This window comes from Osmerus mordax, chromosome 15, assembly GCF_038355195.1.
Source record: "Osmerus mordax isolate fOsmMor3 chromosome 15, fOsmMor3.pri, whole genome shotgun sequence".
NCBI lineage: Eukaryota > Metazoa > Chordata > Actinopteri > Osmeriformes > Osmeridae > Osmerus > Osmerus mordax.
The window spans coordinates 9578896-9593044 of record NC_090064.1 but is presented as its reverse complement, the minus strand read 5'-3'; the positions used below and the strand labels follow the sequence as shown (position 1 = coordinate 9593044).

Here is a 14149-nt window from a genome sequence, read left to right as displayed (position 1 = left end):
CATCCAATGCACCATGTCTTGTTTTGAGTGGGTTTATTGAAACATTATAAAGGCACAAAGGCAAATAGCTCCTGAGTGTACAGTTTCCACCACACGAGCGCGCACACACACACACACACACACACACACACACACACACACACACACACACACACGCACACGCACACGCACACACCAGTTTTCTAGGCTTGGGGACTTGTCTGAGGCATATAGCACGTACGTCATAAATAGAACAGTCAATAAAGCTCCTTATTTAGGCTGAGAGATATCAGTCTTAATTCATCCTGAGTCATTATGTACAGAGACAGAAACAGGACCAAAACACAGAGTAGCTTGTTCATTTCACAACTAATAACCCTCTACCACAACCTGGTCAACTGACACACATTCAACACCCTCATGCATTTCAATAGAGCCTTGTTTGTTGTTTTTCTACACAGAAAATGTCATAGAGAATTATTATTTTGGGCTCGGTAGTGGTGTTTTATGGCTGTGTCGTTAGCAGACTTGTTACTTTGAGCATTGACGGTTATGTTATGTTAAGGACACTTATCCAAAAGCTTCCCTAATCAGAATTGAATGATTCTAAGGAATAAAATAAAAAATAATAAACAAAGCAAAATACAAAGATATAAACATGCTTAGGTAAATATGCAGTGCAATGTTAAATACGAATTTGTCCTGACAAGACAACTTCTTTGGCGTATACATCCCACCTTTCAATCCTCCCTTTTATTCCAGTTAGAAGTATTGCTTCAACTCATTTTCCCCCTCTCACAACAGTAACATCTTTCTCAGTGACAGTTTTGGCACTTCGGGTGGCATCTTTGCTTGTTCACATTGCAGCGACAGCCTCCACTTGTGTCTCCAGGTCCCTAGGAGTAGACAGGAAAGAGAAATGAAAAGACCTATAGAGGCAAGGCTAAAGCAAATGTTTATTTCTAGACTAGGAAGGGTATTGCTCAGTAGTAGAGCATTTGACTGTGCATCGCTTTGGATAAAAGCATTTGCTAAACGACTACATTACATTAAACTGTGCTTGTGAAGGAGGGAGGGGGCAGGTCTTACCCCTGGACCCCAACGAGGCCCTCTGGTGACCCAGCAGATCTCTGTGTGACAGACGGTGCAGCGCAGCCAATCGCAGCCCTCCTTTTTCTGCACAATGATGCCGCACTGGGGGCAGTGCATGGCCTCTCCAGACCGCACCAGAGTCTGATATGGAGGGAGGCGGAGAGAGAGAGGAGGACGAAGAGAGAGAGATAGAGGAAGAGAGAGAGAGGGATGAATGAAGAAAACAGATATATACAGAGAGAATGAGGAAGAGAAAGAGAGATGTGTTGAAGGAAATATGACAGGGTGGTGTTAATGCGTGTCAATATATGAACAGCAAGCTCGCTACATTTATTGCATGTACTGAACGAAAGATGAACGCACACGCGCCCCCCTGCAACCAACCTCTTATAGTTGTCAGTCCTGGCAGTCAGTGTAGTTTGGGTACAAGTGAGGGATTGTAGCTACCTTGAGCAGATCCCTGGTCCTCCTGGCTGCCGAGTCGTTGACAGCGCGGGCCGTCAGGTCATCCTGATACTGCCTACAGTTCATCCCCTCGTGGATCGCCTGACAGACAGAACGAAAGAGACCGACAGCTGAACGCACCTAATCACTGTGTAGGTATAAACACTGAAGTGTGAGTCATTTGTGTGTGTGTGTGTGTGTGTATACCTTGCAGAGCAGGCAGTTGTGCTTGTTGCAAACAGGACAGTGGAAGATGTTGACCGTGTCCTCGTACACACACCAGCCAGGGCAGTCCGGGCTGGCGCAGTGGTAGCTGCCCTCACAGCGAGACTCAGCCACAGACAGGCCCCGCTGCAGCCAGCGCTCGTACTCTTCCTCCGACACCAGCTGGAGGGGGGGGGGGGGGGTGAAGAGAGCGAGAGAGGCGGAGAGAAAAGAGGGGTGAGTGAGGAACTGGAAGAGAATATCTGATTACAGGTACTATTAATACTCGTTTATGTTTGCTCCACAAGTCATAATGCAAGTCACAATGGTGACATGTGGCAAAGCGCGATCTAACTTGTTTATTTCAACCCCGCAGCGTATCAGTCTATTTCAAGTGGAGAGCTGCGAGTTCACTCACGGCCCTGATCTCCCTCTCCTGCAGAGTGTATTCACAGGCGTACGTGTCGTCTCTGTATGGACAGGCCACCTCCGGCTCCTCGCACAGGAGAATCACCGAGCGCAGGCAAACCCTGTGGACGCCACATACTTGGTTAGTCCGTCTCTGTGGACGACAACTGAGCACACTACCAAAGCCTTGCTTTAGCTTGCCCAGTCTGAATCAGTCCAAATCATAGTAGATCGAATTGGACCAATTTCTCGGCTTGGCTTGTTTTTAGATCAAATGCAATTCCCCAGGGGTAACAGCTGGTGTTGATATTGAATATATTTAGGACATTTCTACTCTCAGGTTGAAGTTTTCCCAAATATGTCCATTCTTCCTCCTTTCCTTCCTTGAGTTCACCTCAGATCTAGCATGATTCAGCACAGTTGAAACAAGCTACGTGACATAGGAGATGTATCAAGGAAGGGAAGTAGGAAGACTGTATCATTGACATTAAACTTTTTACTGGCAGGAAGGTTGAATTTCAACACAAGCTTCCTCACAATAAAAATGCTCTGACTCTCTCTCCCCTCTGCTCGTCCCTCCTGATGCTGTGGGTCTGGTGTGTTACCTGCAGAAGCAGTGGAGGCACTCCCTGAGCAGAACCCCCTCCCCAGGCTGCAGGTCCAGGTAGCAGATCCTGCAGTCCACGCAGTCCGGGTTGGGGATCAGATCCTGGCCGTCCAGCATCACCAGCCGGGCGAAGTTCTCCCTGCGCTCGGCCTCCCTCGCCTGAGGGTTGGAGAGAACAGTCAACATCAGCACGCCACAAAGTAAGATTGATACAAATGTTTTATATTACGTCACTTGATTAAATAGTTTGACATCAAAACTATGACCACTCCGACGGTAAATTAGGGGTACACACACATATGAACATACATGTTTTGATACACAAACATTTCATGAGATTGAAAAGTAAGATAAGAGTTTTATTTATGTTCATGTGGCCAGTTAAATACAGTGGCAATACACAGTATACATTATTTTGCCCATGTTAAAAAATGTCAATTATGCCTTTGGAGAGTATACATAAATGCAGTCCATTTAACATTTACATAAAAAATGGCTTTGTGACATGTCAAATGATGCCATAGTGGTTTCAGTCTAGCCACAATTTCACATTGGGAACTCAGAGATCACATACAGAACTGTTTCTTTATGTCATCTGAGAACACAGGGTTCAAGTGGCTGTCAAACACTTAAATCAGCACAGCCAGGCATGGACTTTGCACAAACTTGTAGTAGTGTATACCCATGCAACATCATTTGCTATAGTTCTCATACACATTTACTTCAACAAGGATAGCAATGATACACATATTTGCTTCCAATAATTCATGAAAGTTAAATATCACTGTCGTTAAAAAGGCAGGCTATTGGCTTGCCTATGGTGTACAGCTACAGCGCTTTCTATGTCACAATGGCATTTGAGTGTGTTTGACTGCTACTAACGAACAGGACAATCCAGTAGGCTGTGTGTGTGTGTGTGTGTGTTAGTAGTCCTGGTCCAGGTTTAGCAGTAGTGAGCTGTCTGGAGCAGCGGCCCCTCTCAGCTCCTCTCTTCTCCCTTTCTCCTTCAAAAAACAAAGAGACAAAAGAGAAGAGAGTCAGCCTCAGAGAGCCGATGCTACATCTCCTTCAACCCCCTCAGGCCTCCATCAGTTCCTACAGGAGGCTGCAGTGATGCTAATACTACTAGCCTGTTGCCATGGGCCCACAGGGATGCACTTTTTTACAGACTGTAATCATTTTAAATGTGTTTTGTTTTTATCGAAATGAAAACCCTGGTGAAAAGAAAGTTAGTCTATGCTACTAACCGTTTTTACAAAAGGTGTGTGTGTGTTCACCTGTGGGTGCTTCACTCCTGCTGGAATGGTCTGATGGCTGAGTGAATCTGTTCTGTGTAAAAGTGTGTGCATGGATGTGTGTGTGTGTACATGTGCATGAGAGGGTCCTACCAGCTGGTACTGACGGACGGCCTCCTTCTCCTGCTGGATGCGACGTAGCTCCAGGGGGTCTGGCCTGTAGCCTCCAGGGACTGTGTAGCTCTCCGGGCGGTCAGTGCTGCAGATCTCACAGCCTGGCCGGGTGGGCTTGTTGATGTATGTGCAGGATGGACAGGCCCAACCCTGACACACACACACGAGATACATACAGTCAGTAGAGAAAGTGTACCGAGTGACTGTGAGCATTTGAGTGCTAGGCCCATCCATACCTGAGAGCTGGATTTGTTTTGGGTCAGTGCTTGGTTAAGTTGAGGCATCTCCAAGTGGATGAGATCTCTGAGCTCACCAACGTTCTGTTTCTCTGCCCCACCTGCTGCCTTATTGCCTAAGGGGAAGGTTACAAATTGAGTTCTAACATAAATGTTTTAGTTCTCTGAAAATATCTAATCTAAAGTCTGAAAAGGTGGATGTGTACTTAAGCCGGGGAAATTCATTTTCTACGCCGAAAGTTATTGTTGAGTATTTATTCAAATAACATTCTGTAGGCTGTGTGGGTGTCGCACCTGTGCCGTTATCATACAGCTGGGGGGGCATGGTGCTGTATGTCCTCCAGTCCTTCGGGGGGCCACCACCACCACCACTGTTGCTGCTCCCGAGGGACGAAGGGTGAGGGTGTGAGCAGGAGGGGGGAGGGTTGGAAGGCGGGGCGAGGAGCAGGGCGCTCTCCTGGTCCTGCTGGAGCAGATGGCGAGTCAGCCGGGAGTGGCGGGCCGTCAGCAGGTACAGGAAGGCCGTGTCGCCGTCACGACGCACGCCGTAGGAGGCCAGAGAGCGCTGGTCCGTGCACAGACACTGACTGATCACCCAGCGCTGCACCCGGGGGTGGAAACCATACTCCAGGAACACCTGGGACCAGGCCAACACAAAGGGAACCAAACTTGATGGGCGGACTCAAAGAGAAAACCTCACAGCCAGGAGACCAAAGTTGACTGGGTGAAAGAGGTAGAGGCGGGGCTGAAAGAAAGGGAGGAAACGTCGCCAAGAATTGTGACAGTCAGACTGACCTGCTGCTTAAGTGCTGCGATGGTCGCGTGGGGGAAGACTTTCACCGTGACGCAACAGGACGACGACGAATCTTCGACCACGACAGCCAAGCTATCGGAAAGACAGGATCCAACGTTTAAGCCCGCCTTACTTTGATACTTGGAGAAGTTTCTTTTTTCCATTCGTTGTGTTTCCCGTTCCTCCTACCTAATCTCTGTCTCCTCACAGCTCCTCACAGAGGGCTGGATCCTGAGAGCTGCCTGCTGTCTGGCCAGGGAGGCAGCCAATAGGGAGGCCGTCTGCATGTCACCATCCTCAATGGCCTTGGTGAGCTCTGCACACATCTCCTCTATGGACCGAGAGGATAGAGAGAGGGGGAAGAGAGAGAGAGATCAGAGAGAGAGAGAGATAAAAGAGAGGCCAGTGATTCACTCAAGAGAACTAATACAAAGTAACCCTCTTTGTGAACAATGTGACAAGCACCAGAGCTGTGTGTCTGCCTATAGAGGTCACTGACTGGGTTGCACTTCCTAACCCATGAGCATGTTTACTCCAAATTGTAAGCTACTGACAACAATCCTTAAGGAACACCACTCATGGTCAGATCCAACTCTAAAAAGCTAGCTCTTCAATGGCACCAATGCTACCCAGGAGTGACTTCAGTTTTTAAAACACCCACATACCTGTGTGAGGTAAAGGTGCAGAGTTCTGGGGTTCCGATGCTTCCAGGGGCAGCTGGCTGTCCCCCGGGGAGTGGTTCTCTGCCACTGTGAGCAGTTGGACAGAGGGAGGGATTCACAAGTGAACACTGACTAGCAGCCAGACAAACACACACATGGGTTCAGATCTACAGAAGAGAAAGAAGCAAAGCTGGGGTAAGATAGACTGACCCCTGTGCGCCTCTCGCAGCGATGACATCATCACCGTGGCCCACTCCTGGGCTTCCTGTTCACAGCGGAAGTTGAAGCTGATGCGGTCGTGAGGTGGTGTGGCTAAACTCAGCTCATGGCACTTAGGAGACTTCACCTCATAGTGCACCGACCTCAAGTCAAAGTCTGCAATGGTCTGATAAAGAGGAAGGGAAATTGCTTGATATAAGAATTATTCGTTTTTTCAAATGTTTTTATCTCGAATTTGTTAGCAAATATCAGCTGACATCAGTGTTTGCCACGCTAAAACATGTCTGAAGAGTATGTTGAAGCAAATCAAACTTTGCATTGAAAAAAATGACAGCTTGCTCACACCAATGACGACACAAACACCACTAATTAAACTAAATTATTTTATTCCTGTAGTTTTACTATGTGCACTGTTTGGCTCCTGGCTCCTGGCCCCTCTCTTCCCCTGTTATTGACTCCACCTTACCACACTGCGAGCTGTTCCGCTGGCGTCCCGCAGCGAGAGGCGGAATTCCCCCAACTTCCCAGGGTCCATACTGAGCTGGAGACGGAGTGACTCATCTCCTGCTCCTGGAAGACAGAGCGGCCGAATACCAGAGTGGCAAACTGATACCCTAACCGACATTAAGACGGTATGACAGCTCGCCTGCGAGGCCCCATAGCCTGAGATAGATGAGGACGGGTCCGTCGGAAGGGTGTGAGTCCACCCGCCTGAACTCAGCGACATTACGCTAACAGACTCATCATCCGGCTAAGTCTAAGATACATCGAAACACCGTTCCCGGTTTGTTAGCCCCGTCCAAAGTTATGCCAGCAGCCCTCGTTGTAAGTGTAATCACGGAAGTGTAGGTTTCATCGTTGCCTTCTCTGTCGACAAGGTGTTCAGACTACACTCGGTGAACAACAAACACGACTGACGAACAGGAAGCTAGTAGTGCGCACACTTTGCTGTCAACTCGCTCCCTCTATAGAGCCTACTCTGTGGAATGATGGCGCCCTCGTATGTTGTAAAGTTGTCCTACAATTATCCAGTATTTTGATTAATTGGTCAAAAGGCATTATGACATCTAAATGAACCATCTTAACAGTCAGATAGGTATTGCAGTACAATGTAACAATTTATTTAACATATTATCATTTTCAGACTTATTAACATAACAGGGTTGGAACAAATATGATACATTCGTATGCACAAATTATTGACCAATTATAGCTTTAGATTTTTTACGGACATGTCTGACAGCCACTAGATGCGCGACACTCATTTGTAGGTGTGGCTTGTGGCAATGGAAATTATCGTGAGGGGGCTGGGTGCATTAACAGCAGAGCGACTGGATCCTGACCGTTGTTGTTGTCAGCCTTCCGGAAAGAAAAGATAAATGATTTAGTCTTAGCACGACAAGAAATTTAAGATTACATTGATTTGACCTTGGATCGTTTTTCGAATTTGGTCGAGTCGCTTTACTATAGGCGACTTGGTCAGACATTTTTATCTCAGTTTGTCAGATACTGAAGTAGGTCAAAAGGGATGCCGCTGCAGTCGATATCAGACGGATTCAGAGTCAGACCATCTTTGGATTTAATGTCGTCGCATGTAATTGGAAAGTGTCGTTTTTCCATAAAAGTACACAATCCCATAAGAAGTCAATCTCGACCGAGTGTATTTGAAAAGTGTTTAATTTCAAAGTGATTTCAGTTTGTCAAACCCGCAAGCTAGCAGCAAGCTAACGGTAACCAGGAAGCCGATTATATACAAACAAAGACGTAAAAACTTGTCTTTGGCAAACCAAAGTTTTAAAGCTACGCCGACTGCCTAAAGATTTTTGCAACCAAGTAAACGTGAATATTGGTAAGAAATTACTTTTAAAATATTGAAAACGCTAGAACCCGGAAGCCAGTTTGGTTTGCAAGTTTTGTTGGTGTGGGGGATGGGATGACAGATAAAGGGGATGAAAAATTGGGCAGCTGTCTGCTGTCGTGCGTCAGACGGTGAATCTATGCACTTACCACTCCAGTATGGTGTTGATTATTATCAGGTCCCAAGGTAGAATCTGAGTGTGTCGGCATATTGTCGAAATATGTGTGTCCAAAGTTAAGTGATGTAGCCTATGTAAAGTTTTAGTTCAGCGTCAGTCACCTTTTTGTGTCTTAGATTACAATTTAATGAATATGGAGCAATTGGGGCAATGTTGCTAACCTACTTTGCCGTCTACATTATAACCACCCTATCAAATAGTGACTTGATGGCACCAGGTTACCTATATCATTAATTGCAGGTAATTTAACTCTCCAGTGAAAGACTATCTCAAGCACCTGATACCGACTGTCCTGAAATGACTGGCAAGTGTTTGCTGGCATAATAGTACTGCTTCTTTCTCAACAGGCAGCTATGAAACTTTTGGAAAACTCGAGTTTTGAAGCCATGAGCTCCCATCTCTGTGTTGAAACAGGAGAATCTCACATCATTGGCAGGTAAATGACCAACTACACACCCAAATAGTATCTTCTGTGCTCACACATATGCACAAAATGTGACTATGCTACATTACATGAGGTCGTTACTTTACTGTATATCCATGAAGTTGCATAATGTAGTGTTATTAGTTATTTTAAACAATTAGTTGAACCTTACTTGCAGATGAAGTGCAATTGTATTTTATTGTAATTTTATCATTCTCAACCCCCGGTTGTCAAGTGTTTTGTCCTTTTCATTTTAATACCAGATAGTCAGCTGCACACACACTCACACAAATCACAACACCATCACTCCCAACCCCTGGCCCCTTATTCTGGTCTCTGCATGCACTGACTGCATGCCTTGTCTCTGAGGGGTGTGTTTGTGATCGGGTAAGAGGCTCTATTTTAAAAGGCGGGATTTACACTATGAGGCCCAGTACATGTGTGAAAGAGAGCAAGCACCAATATGTGGAGTAAGCACACTGGAACACAGTGAACCACATTTACAGACAAAGTAATTCACAGTCCATATATCAGGTGGATTTCAGCTTCCGTACGTGAAGACCTTAAAAGCTATTTTTGCGCTCTGTCTTTGATGTACAGTAGACTTTGTTCTCGTGTTCCCAAACGTTAGTTTGACTGCTTCAAACGAGCAGACAACTTTCCTCGGGGGTTATGTCATGGCACACAGATCTCAAGGAGTGTGTCTGGACTAAAGATCACCAATACAGCTGATAAGCATGCATGTTATGTCATGTCCTTGACCAAGCGACGTGAGGACAGGTGTTACGCAATAGGATACAGCAACCAAAAACAGTAAAGTAACAGGAAAGTGCTCATAAGACCCATATTGCTGAGCAGTCAGAAACCGGTTTTGAATGACTCAATCACTTTCTTCACCCAAGTCTTGATCTCTGTAAATCTGGTATTTAGATTTAGTTTGTTTTCTGTTATGCAACAAGCGAGGGGTGTATTAGGCCTAGTTCCAGCGAGTCCTTGGGTTTCAGAAGGGGTGTTGCTTAAAGGTCTGCAGGCTGGGGTACGGGGGGTGGGGGCAGCTGGCCTGTGACCCTACCCTGACTGTGACCTGGGACCCAGACTGTGACAGGACACAGAGTCCTCTAAAAGGCCTTTGTGGCTATTTGGAGACTGTAATGGAGAGTTGTGTTATTGGATGCTCAAACACACACACACACACACACACTTATACACACATATACACACACATCCCAGCTGAGTGCTGTTTGAGCTGCCAAGTTGGCTGGTGTTTAGCCCGCTTACAGGATTAGTGCACATCATGATAGCAGCTGTATGCAACCTAGCTTCAACACAATGTGACCCCCTACCAAAACTGCAACCCTCCATTTAAAATGGTTTCCCTGGGCAAAAGAGATTAAATTATAATGTAGCCTAATGCCAAACCAAACACTTACACCAGACATTGCCCACATTCATATTTTGTAAACACACACACGCGCATGAATGTAGCCTAGCAGTGTGTATCCACACCAACTTTCCAGTATAGCCTGTGTACTAGCCATATGCTGAATGTGTTGCATTCGTTTTAATGAGTTTCCAGTCCATGTTTATTCACAGTGTAAACTGGGCTAAGTCATGTCCTCTCCCCAACCGACCTTTGCTCTTCCCCTATAATTGGACAGCCCATAAAGTGAGTCTAGATGTGGATAGGTGGGGGCTTACACAACCCACTGATCTTGCATAACCTTCCAAACGGTTGGGTGGGAACAGTCAGAAACATAAACACAACAAACTTTGGCTGTCTCTTCCCCTCCCTCCCTCCCTCCCTCTATTACGCCCTCCCTCTCACTGTGGTATTTCACCCACCCTTCCTAAAAGAACACAGTGAAACCACAACACAGACATGGGGTAAACCAAAGATCACAGAGCACTAGAGTTCAAATGTCGATCGACGTGGTGGTTGAGCACAAAATGCATGTTGTTCTCTTCACATATCGGCCAGCTAATAAGCATTTAAAAGTATACATAGATTCGCATTACCAAGATTAAATCATGACGATTGGTGTTTTATCTGCAGGATTGAGAGCTACTCTTGCAAGATGGCCGGGGACGACAAGCATATGTTCAAGCAGTTCTGCCAGGAGGGGGAGCCACATGTCCTGGAGGCCCTTTCCCCCCCGCAGACCAGCGCCACCAGCCCCCCTCAGTAAGTACACACCTCACACTGGACACACTGGGCAATGGACCGGACATTCAGAACATTCCACATCACAGAATGGTCATTTCATTTAGATATCGGCATTTTTTTCTGCGTTATTAATATCCAGATGGCCGATAAATAAGCATCCCCACGTTTTCAGCAGTGTTCACACACAGCTGACAACAAACATTAGGCTTTGTTCTGTCGGGCCCTGTGGTGGAACAGAACGTAAAGAAACAGAAGGGAATGTTCTTGCCGTGTGTTCCGCAGGCTGGGGAAGAGCAGCGAGGACGGGGAAAACCCGCTGAGCGACAAGTGCTGCAGGAAGACCCTGTTCTACCTCATCACCACGCTCAACGAGTCCTTCAGGCCCGACTACGACTTCAGCGCCGCCAAGGCCCACGAGTTCAGCCGGGAGCCCAGCCTCAACTGGGTCCGTTTGACCTTTACCATACAGGCACACAGACTTCTATATGCACACAGACACATGCACTGACACACAATTACACACACATAGATATATGTATATAAATGGACACACACAAACTAAGATCTGTACACACATACATAAAGATGCCCCCATGAACTAAAAGAAGAACCTAAAGAACACCTAAGCTGTTAAAAAAATATATATATTTTGCCGGACAGTTTATTAGTTTGAACTGAGAGAAGGGATCTGTCCCTTCACTCCTTCTATCATCTCAACATTGTGATGTTCCGTCTCCCCCAGGTGGCGAACGCGGTGAACAGCAGCCTGTTCTCAGCTGTGGGGGAGGAGTTCAACGCCCTGGGGCCTGAGCTGTGGAATGACATCGACCAAGAAATCCACCTGCAGAGCTGTGACATTTACAGGTAGGTTAGTGTGTGTGTGTGTGTATGTCAAATATCTGTGTGTGTGTATGAAAGCTTCCTACATCTTCAGCCAGTATTCGTGGCCGTCCCTAAGAAAGTTTTTCTCCCTGTGCGTAGCTACAACCCAGACTTGGACTGTGACCCCTTCGGCGAGGAGGGCAGCCTCTGGTCCTTCAACTACTTCTTCTACAACAAGAAGCTCAAGAGGATTGTCTTCTTCACCTGTCGCTCTGTCAGGTCAGCATTCTCAGTGGTAACCTCTTCTCTCTCCCCTGACTGACCTCCTGTGTGTAAAATAGCCTTTTTTTTGCAATGGAAAAAATGTCTGATCTTCTTGTTTGTTTATTTTGCCTTTTTCGGTCGGTGACCTCAGTGTCCTGAGTGGATGGGGTCGTGGTTGCCTGGACAACGAGCTGGACATGGAGTTGGATGATGAGGAGGAGATGGATGGATTCACTGAGGACAGGTGGGGTTACACCACTTTCAACCGCCCTTGCTTTTCCTACATTCTTAACCTCTTTTGCAGCATTTTTATATTTGAGGACTTTGGTGTTGAGGCCAAATTGAAGTAATTTTACTCTTGTTACTTATTTGAATCTTTCTCTCTGTCTCTGCGTTTAGGTTCCCCAGACCCCTGTGTGTCTAGAAGACACTCCCTGGACCACCCCTCACTGTCTCTCTCAAATCCGTTCCAGGACTCCTCTCTTCTCTGTTTCTGTGTTCATTTTGTGTTCTTCTGTACTGTGCTAGTGTGGAAGCCACCAGACTACATGAGTCCCACCTCTCATCTGCGCTGGATAACAGTGTACCATGAAGGACATTCTGGAATGCCCACAGTACTTCTTCATGAGATCCCGTCAGCTTAAGCCCCTATCGTTTGAGACCCCTCTCTCACACACACACACTTGTTCCCACTGTGATTGAGCACCGCCCACCCCTCTGATCCCTCCACATAAAGATCTGTGGAAGGAGGAGCATCCAGGATCAGAAAACAATAAAACAAGCAAGCACCAATCTCTTCCCAGGAAATGATGTCATGACCTTGTGGAGGCAAACTTCACAACACCAGCATCGGTGAAATAAAATGGAAGAAAAGGCGGCTATTGTCTCTACTTTCAACCCCATATCAGTAACTATACAGAGCCTCAGAGTTGGTGGGATTGACAGACCGCACAGCTGAATAAGAGTTGTTGATTTTCGCTTCCGATTTTTCGGTGGGCTTTTATTTTTCACTAGCAACGTTACTGTGAGGACTTTATTTTTTAGCACTGAGGTGAACAGTGGAAATACAATTCTGCATTTGTGACCTGTATGGTTTGAATCTCATTACCTGACTGCATCTCCTGAAGGTGTGATTTGGTATAACACTGCCAATGTGGGTAATATGAGGCATCGGTTTTACAGCTTATTAGATAACATATCCCTTCAAGAGCCAAGGCCGTTGTGTGCCGAGTTATCATACTCAACACGTAATTTCCGAAGCCCTATTTTAGTTCATATCGTCTTTCTAAATAATTGACCCCCCTCGCTGCTTTATTAAAAGTATGTTTTTGTTCATATGTACATTCACCTTTTTTTCCCTACTTTGATTTAAGTGTGTGAATGTACATTCACAGTGATGGTTGTCAACCTGTTTTACAGTATTTGTAGAAAGAAAGAGCTGTTTTATATTTTCCCTGCATACATGTTAGTCTCCTGTGATTTGACCCTTTCCTGTTTTTATTAACAAGTGTATAATTCAGTATATTATGTAAATAAAGTTGTTTGAACTGAATGGTGCCTTTGGTTTTAAAGATGGGACATTTAAACACACACTTCCAGTTCTGAAGATTTAAAAGATCCTGTGTCAAAGTAAATAGATTATCCCTGCATGCTTCAAAACTCAAGATGAACATCAGATATGTATTTGACATTTTGGAAATGTTTGTACTTTGCACACAGTGGTCAGGTATATTAAATGCTTATTTATCTTACAGTTATGATGCAGGAGGGTTGGCCAGAAATGTTTTCTCTGCAATTTCCAGTCCATGCTGTACAGCCAGGGGCAGTGGTTAGGTGGTTAATTAATATGATTGATTTATATCTCACCTTTACTTTTGTCTATAGTACTCTCTACATAGTATAGACACGCAAATGCATTAAAACTCTAAAACATAGACTTTTATTACTTCAACCAGAAAAACTATTAGACTTCAACAAAGATCAAAGATTACTACTTCCTGAAACTTCAACTTCTAAGACTAGCAAATCCTTGCTACAATATAAATGTTCAAAGTTAAACACTGATAACATCAAAACATCCACAAAGATCAAAGATTACTACCACACTTCTCAGTAGTGTTACACATTAAAATAAAAGCACATACCCAAAACATAATGCTGGGAGTCAGGTGGCTGAGCGGTTAGGGAATCGGGCTAGTAATCTGAAGGTTGCCAGTTCGATTCCTGGCCGTGCAAAGGACGTTGTGTCCTTGGGCAAGGCACTTCACTCTACTTGCCTCAGGGGAATGTCCCTGAACTTACTATAAGTCGCTCTGGATAAGAGCGTCTGCTAAATGACTAAATGTGAATAATGTAATTGTAACAGAATATAATAAAAGTCATAATG

At 45.5% G+C, this 14149-nt stretch overlaps 2 protein-coding genes across 4 annotated transcripts; one reads left to right on the top strand and one right to left on the bottom strand.

Annotated features, from left to right (window-relative positions):
* Positions 1 to 54: 54 nt before the first annotated feature.
* shrprbck1r (sharpin and rbck1 related) lies at positions 55 to 6965 on the bottom strand. Of its 2 annotated transcripts, XM_067251380.1 has the most exons (14): positions 6520 to 6965; positions 6045 to 6219; positions 5838 to 5921; positions 5362 to 5503; positions 5175 to 5265; positions 4674 to 5016; positions 4380 to 4495; positions 4123 to 4293; positions 2733 to 2893; positions 2138 to 2249; positions 1723 to 1902; positions 1519 to 1617; positions 1069 to 1212; positions 55 to 875 (listed from the first exon to the last, which is right to left on the bottom strand). In XM_067251380.1, exons 1-14 carry the CDS (start codon positions 6778 to 6780, stop codon positions 795 to 797), a joined length of 2160 nt encoding a protein of 719 aa, XP_067107481.1. In that variant the 5' UTR covers positions 6781 to 6965; the 3' UTR covers positions 55 to 794. The 2 variants fall into 2 exon arrangements, with proteins under 2 accessions (XP_067107481.1, XP_067107482.1); XM_067251381.1 differs by lacking the exon at positions 55 to 875 and having other exon boundaries at positions 1094 to 1212; positions 1456 to 1617.
* Positions 6966 to 7382: 417 nt separating this feature from the next.
* maf1b (MAF1 homolog, negative regulator of RNA polymerase III b) lies at positions 7383 to 13315 on the top strand. Of its 2 annotated transcripts, none has more exons than XM_067252119.1 (8): positions 7383 to 7902; positions 8437 to 8525; positions 10567 to 10695; positions 10960 to 11122; positions 11420 to 11541; positions 11659 to 11778; positions 11915 to 12007; positions 12163 to 13315. In XM_067252119.1, exons 2-8 carry the CDS (start codon positions 8443 to 8445, stop codon positions 12185 to 12187), a joined length of 735 nt encoding a protein of 244 aa, XP_067108220.1. In that variant the 5' UTR covers positions 7383 to 7902; positions 8437 to 8442; the 3' UTR covers positions 12188 to 13315. The 2 variants fall into 2 exon arrangements, with proteins under 2 accessions (XP_067108220.1, XP_067108221.1); XM_067252120.1 differs by having other exon boundaries at positions 11659 to 11794.
* Positions 13316 to 14149: the final 834 nt, after the last annotated feature.

Excerpts from the sequence above, each read along its gene's own strand:
- shrprbck1r (XM_067251380.1), bottom strand. The coding sequence starts at position 6,780 with ATGTCGCTGAGTTCAGGCGGGTGGACTCACACCCTTCCGACGGACCCG. Across the intron at positions 4,496-4,673 it reads GCTGTATGATAACGGCACAG|GCAATAAGGCAGCAGGTGGG; the intron begins GTGCGACACCCA and ends CCTTCCCCTTAG. Across the intron at positions 2,894-4,122 it reads CCGTCCGTCAGTACCAGCTG|GCGAGGGAGGCCGAGCGCAG; the intron begins GTAGGACCCTCT and ends TCCAACCCTCAG.
- maf1b (XM_067252119.1), top strand. The coding sequence starts at position 8,443 with ATGAAACTTTTGGAAAACTCGAGTTTTGAAGCCATGAGCTCCCATCTC. Across the intron at positions 11,542-11,658 it reads CAGAGCTGTGACATTTACAG|CTACAACCCAGACTTGGACT; the intron begins GTAGGTTAGTGT and ends CCCTGTGCGTAG. Across the intron at positions 12,008-12,162 it reads GATGGATTCACTGAGGACAG|GTTCCCCAGACCCCTGTGTG; the intron begins GTGGGGTTACAC and ends CTCTGCGTTTAG.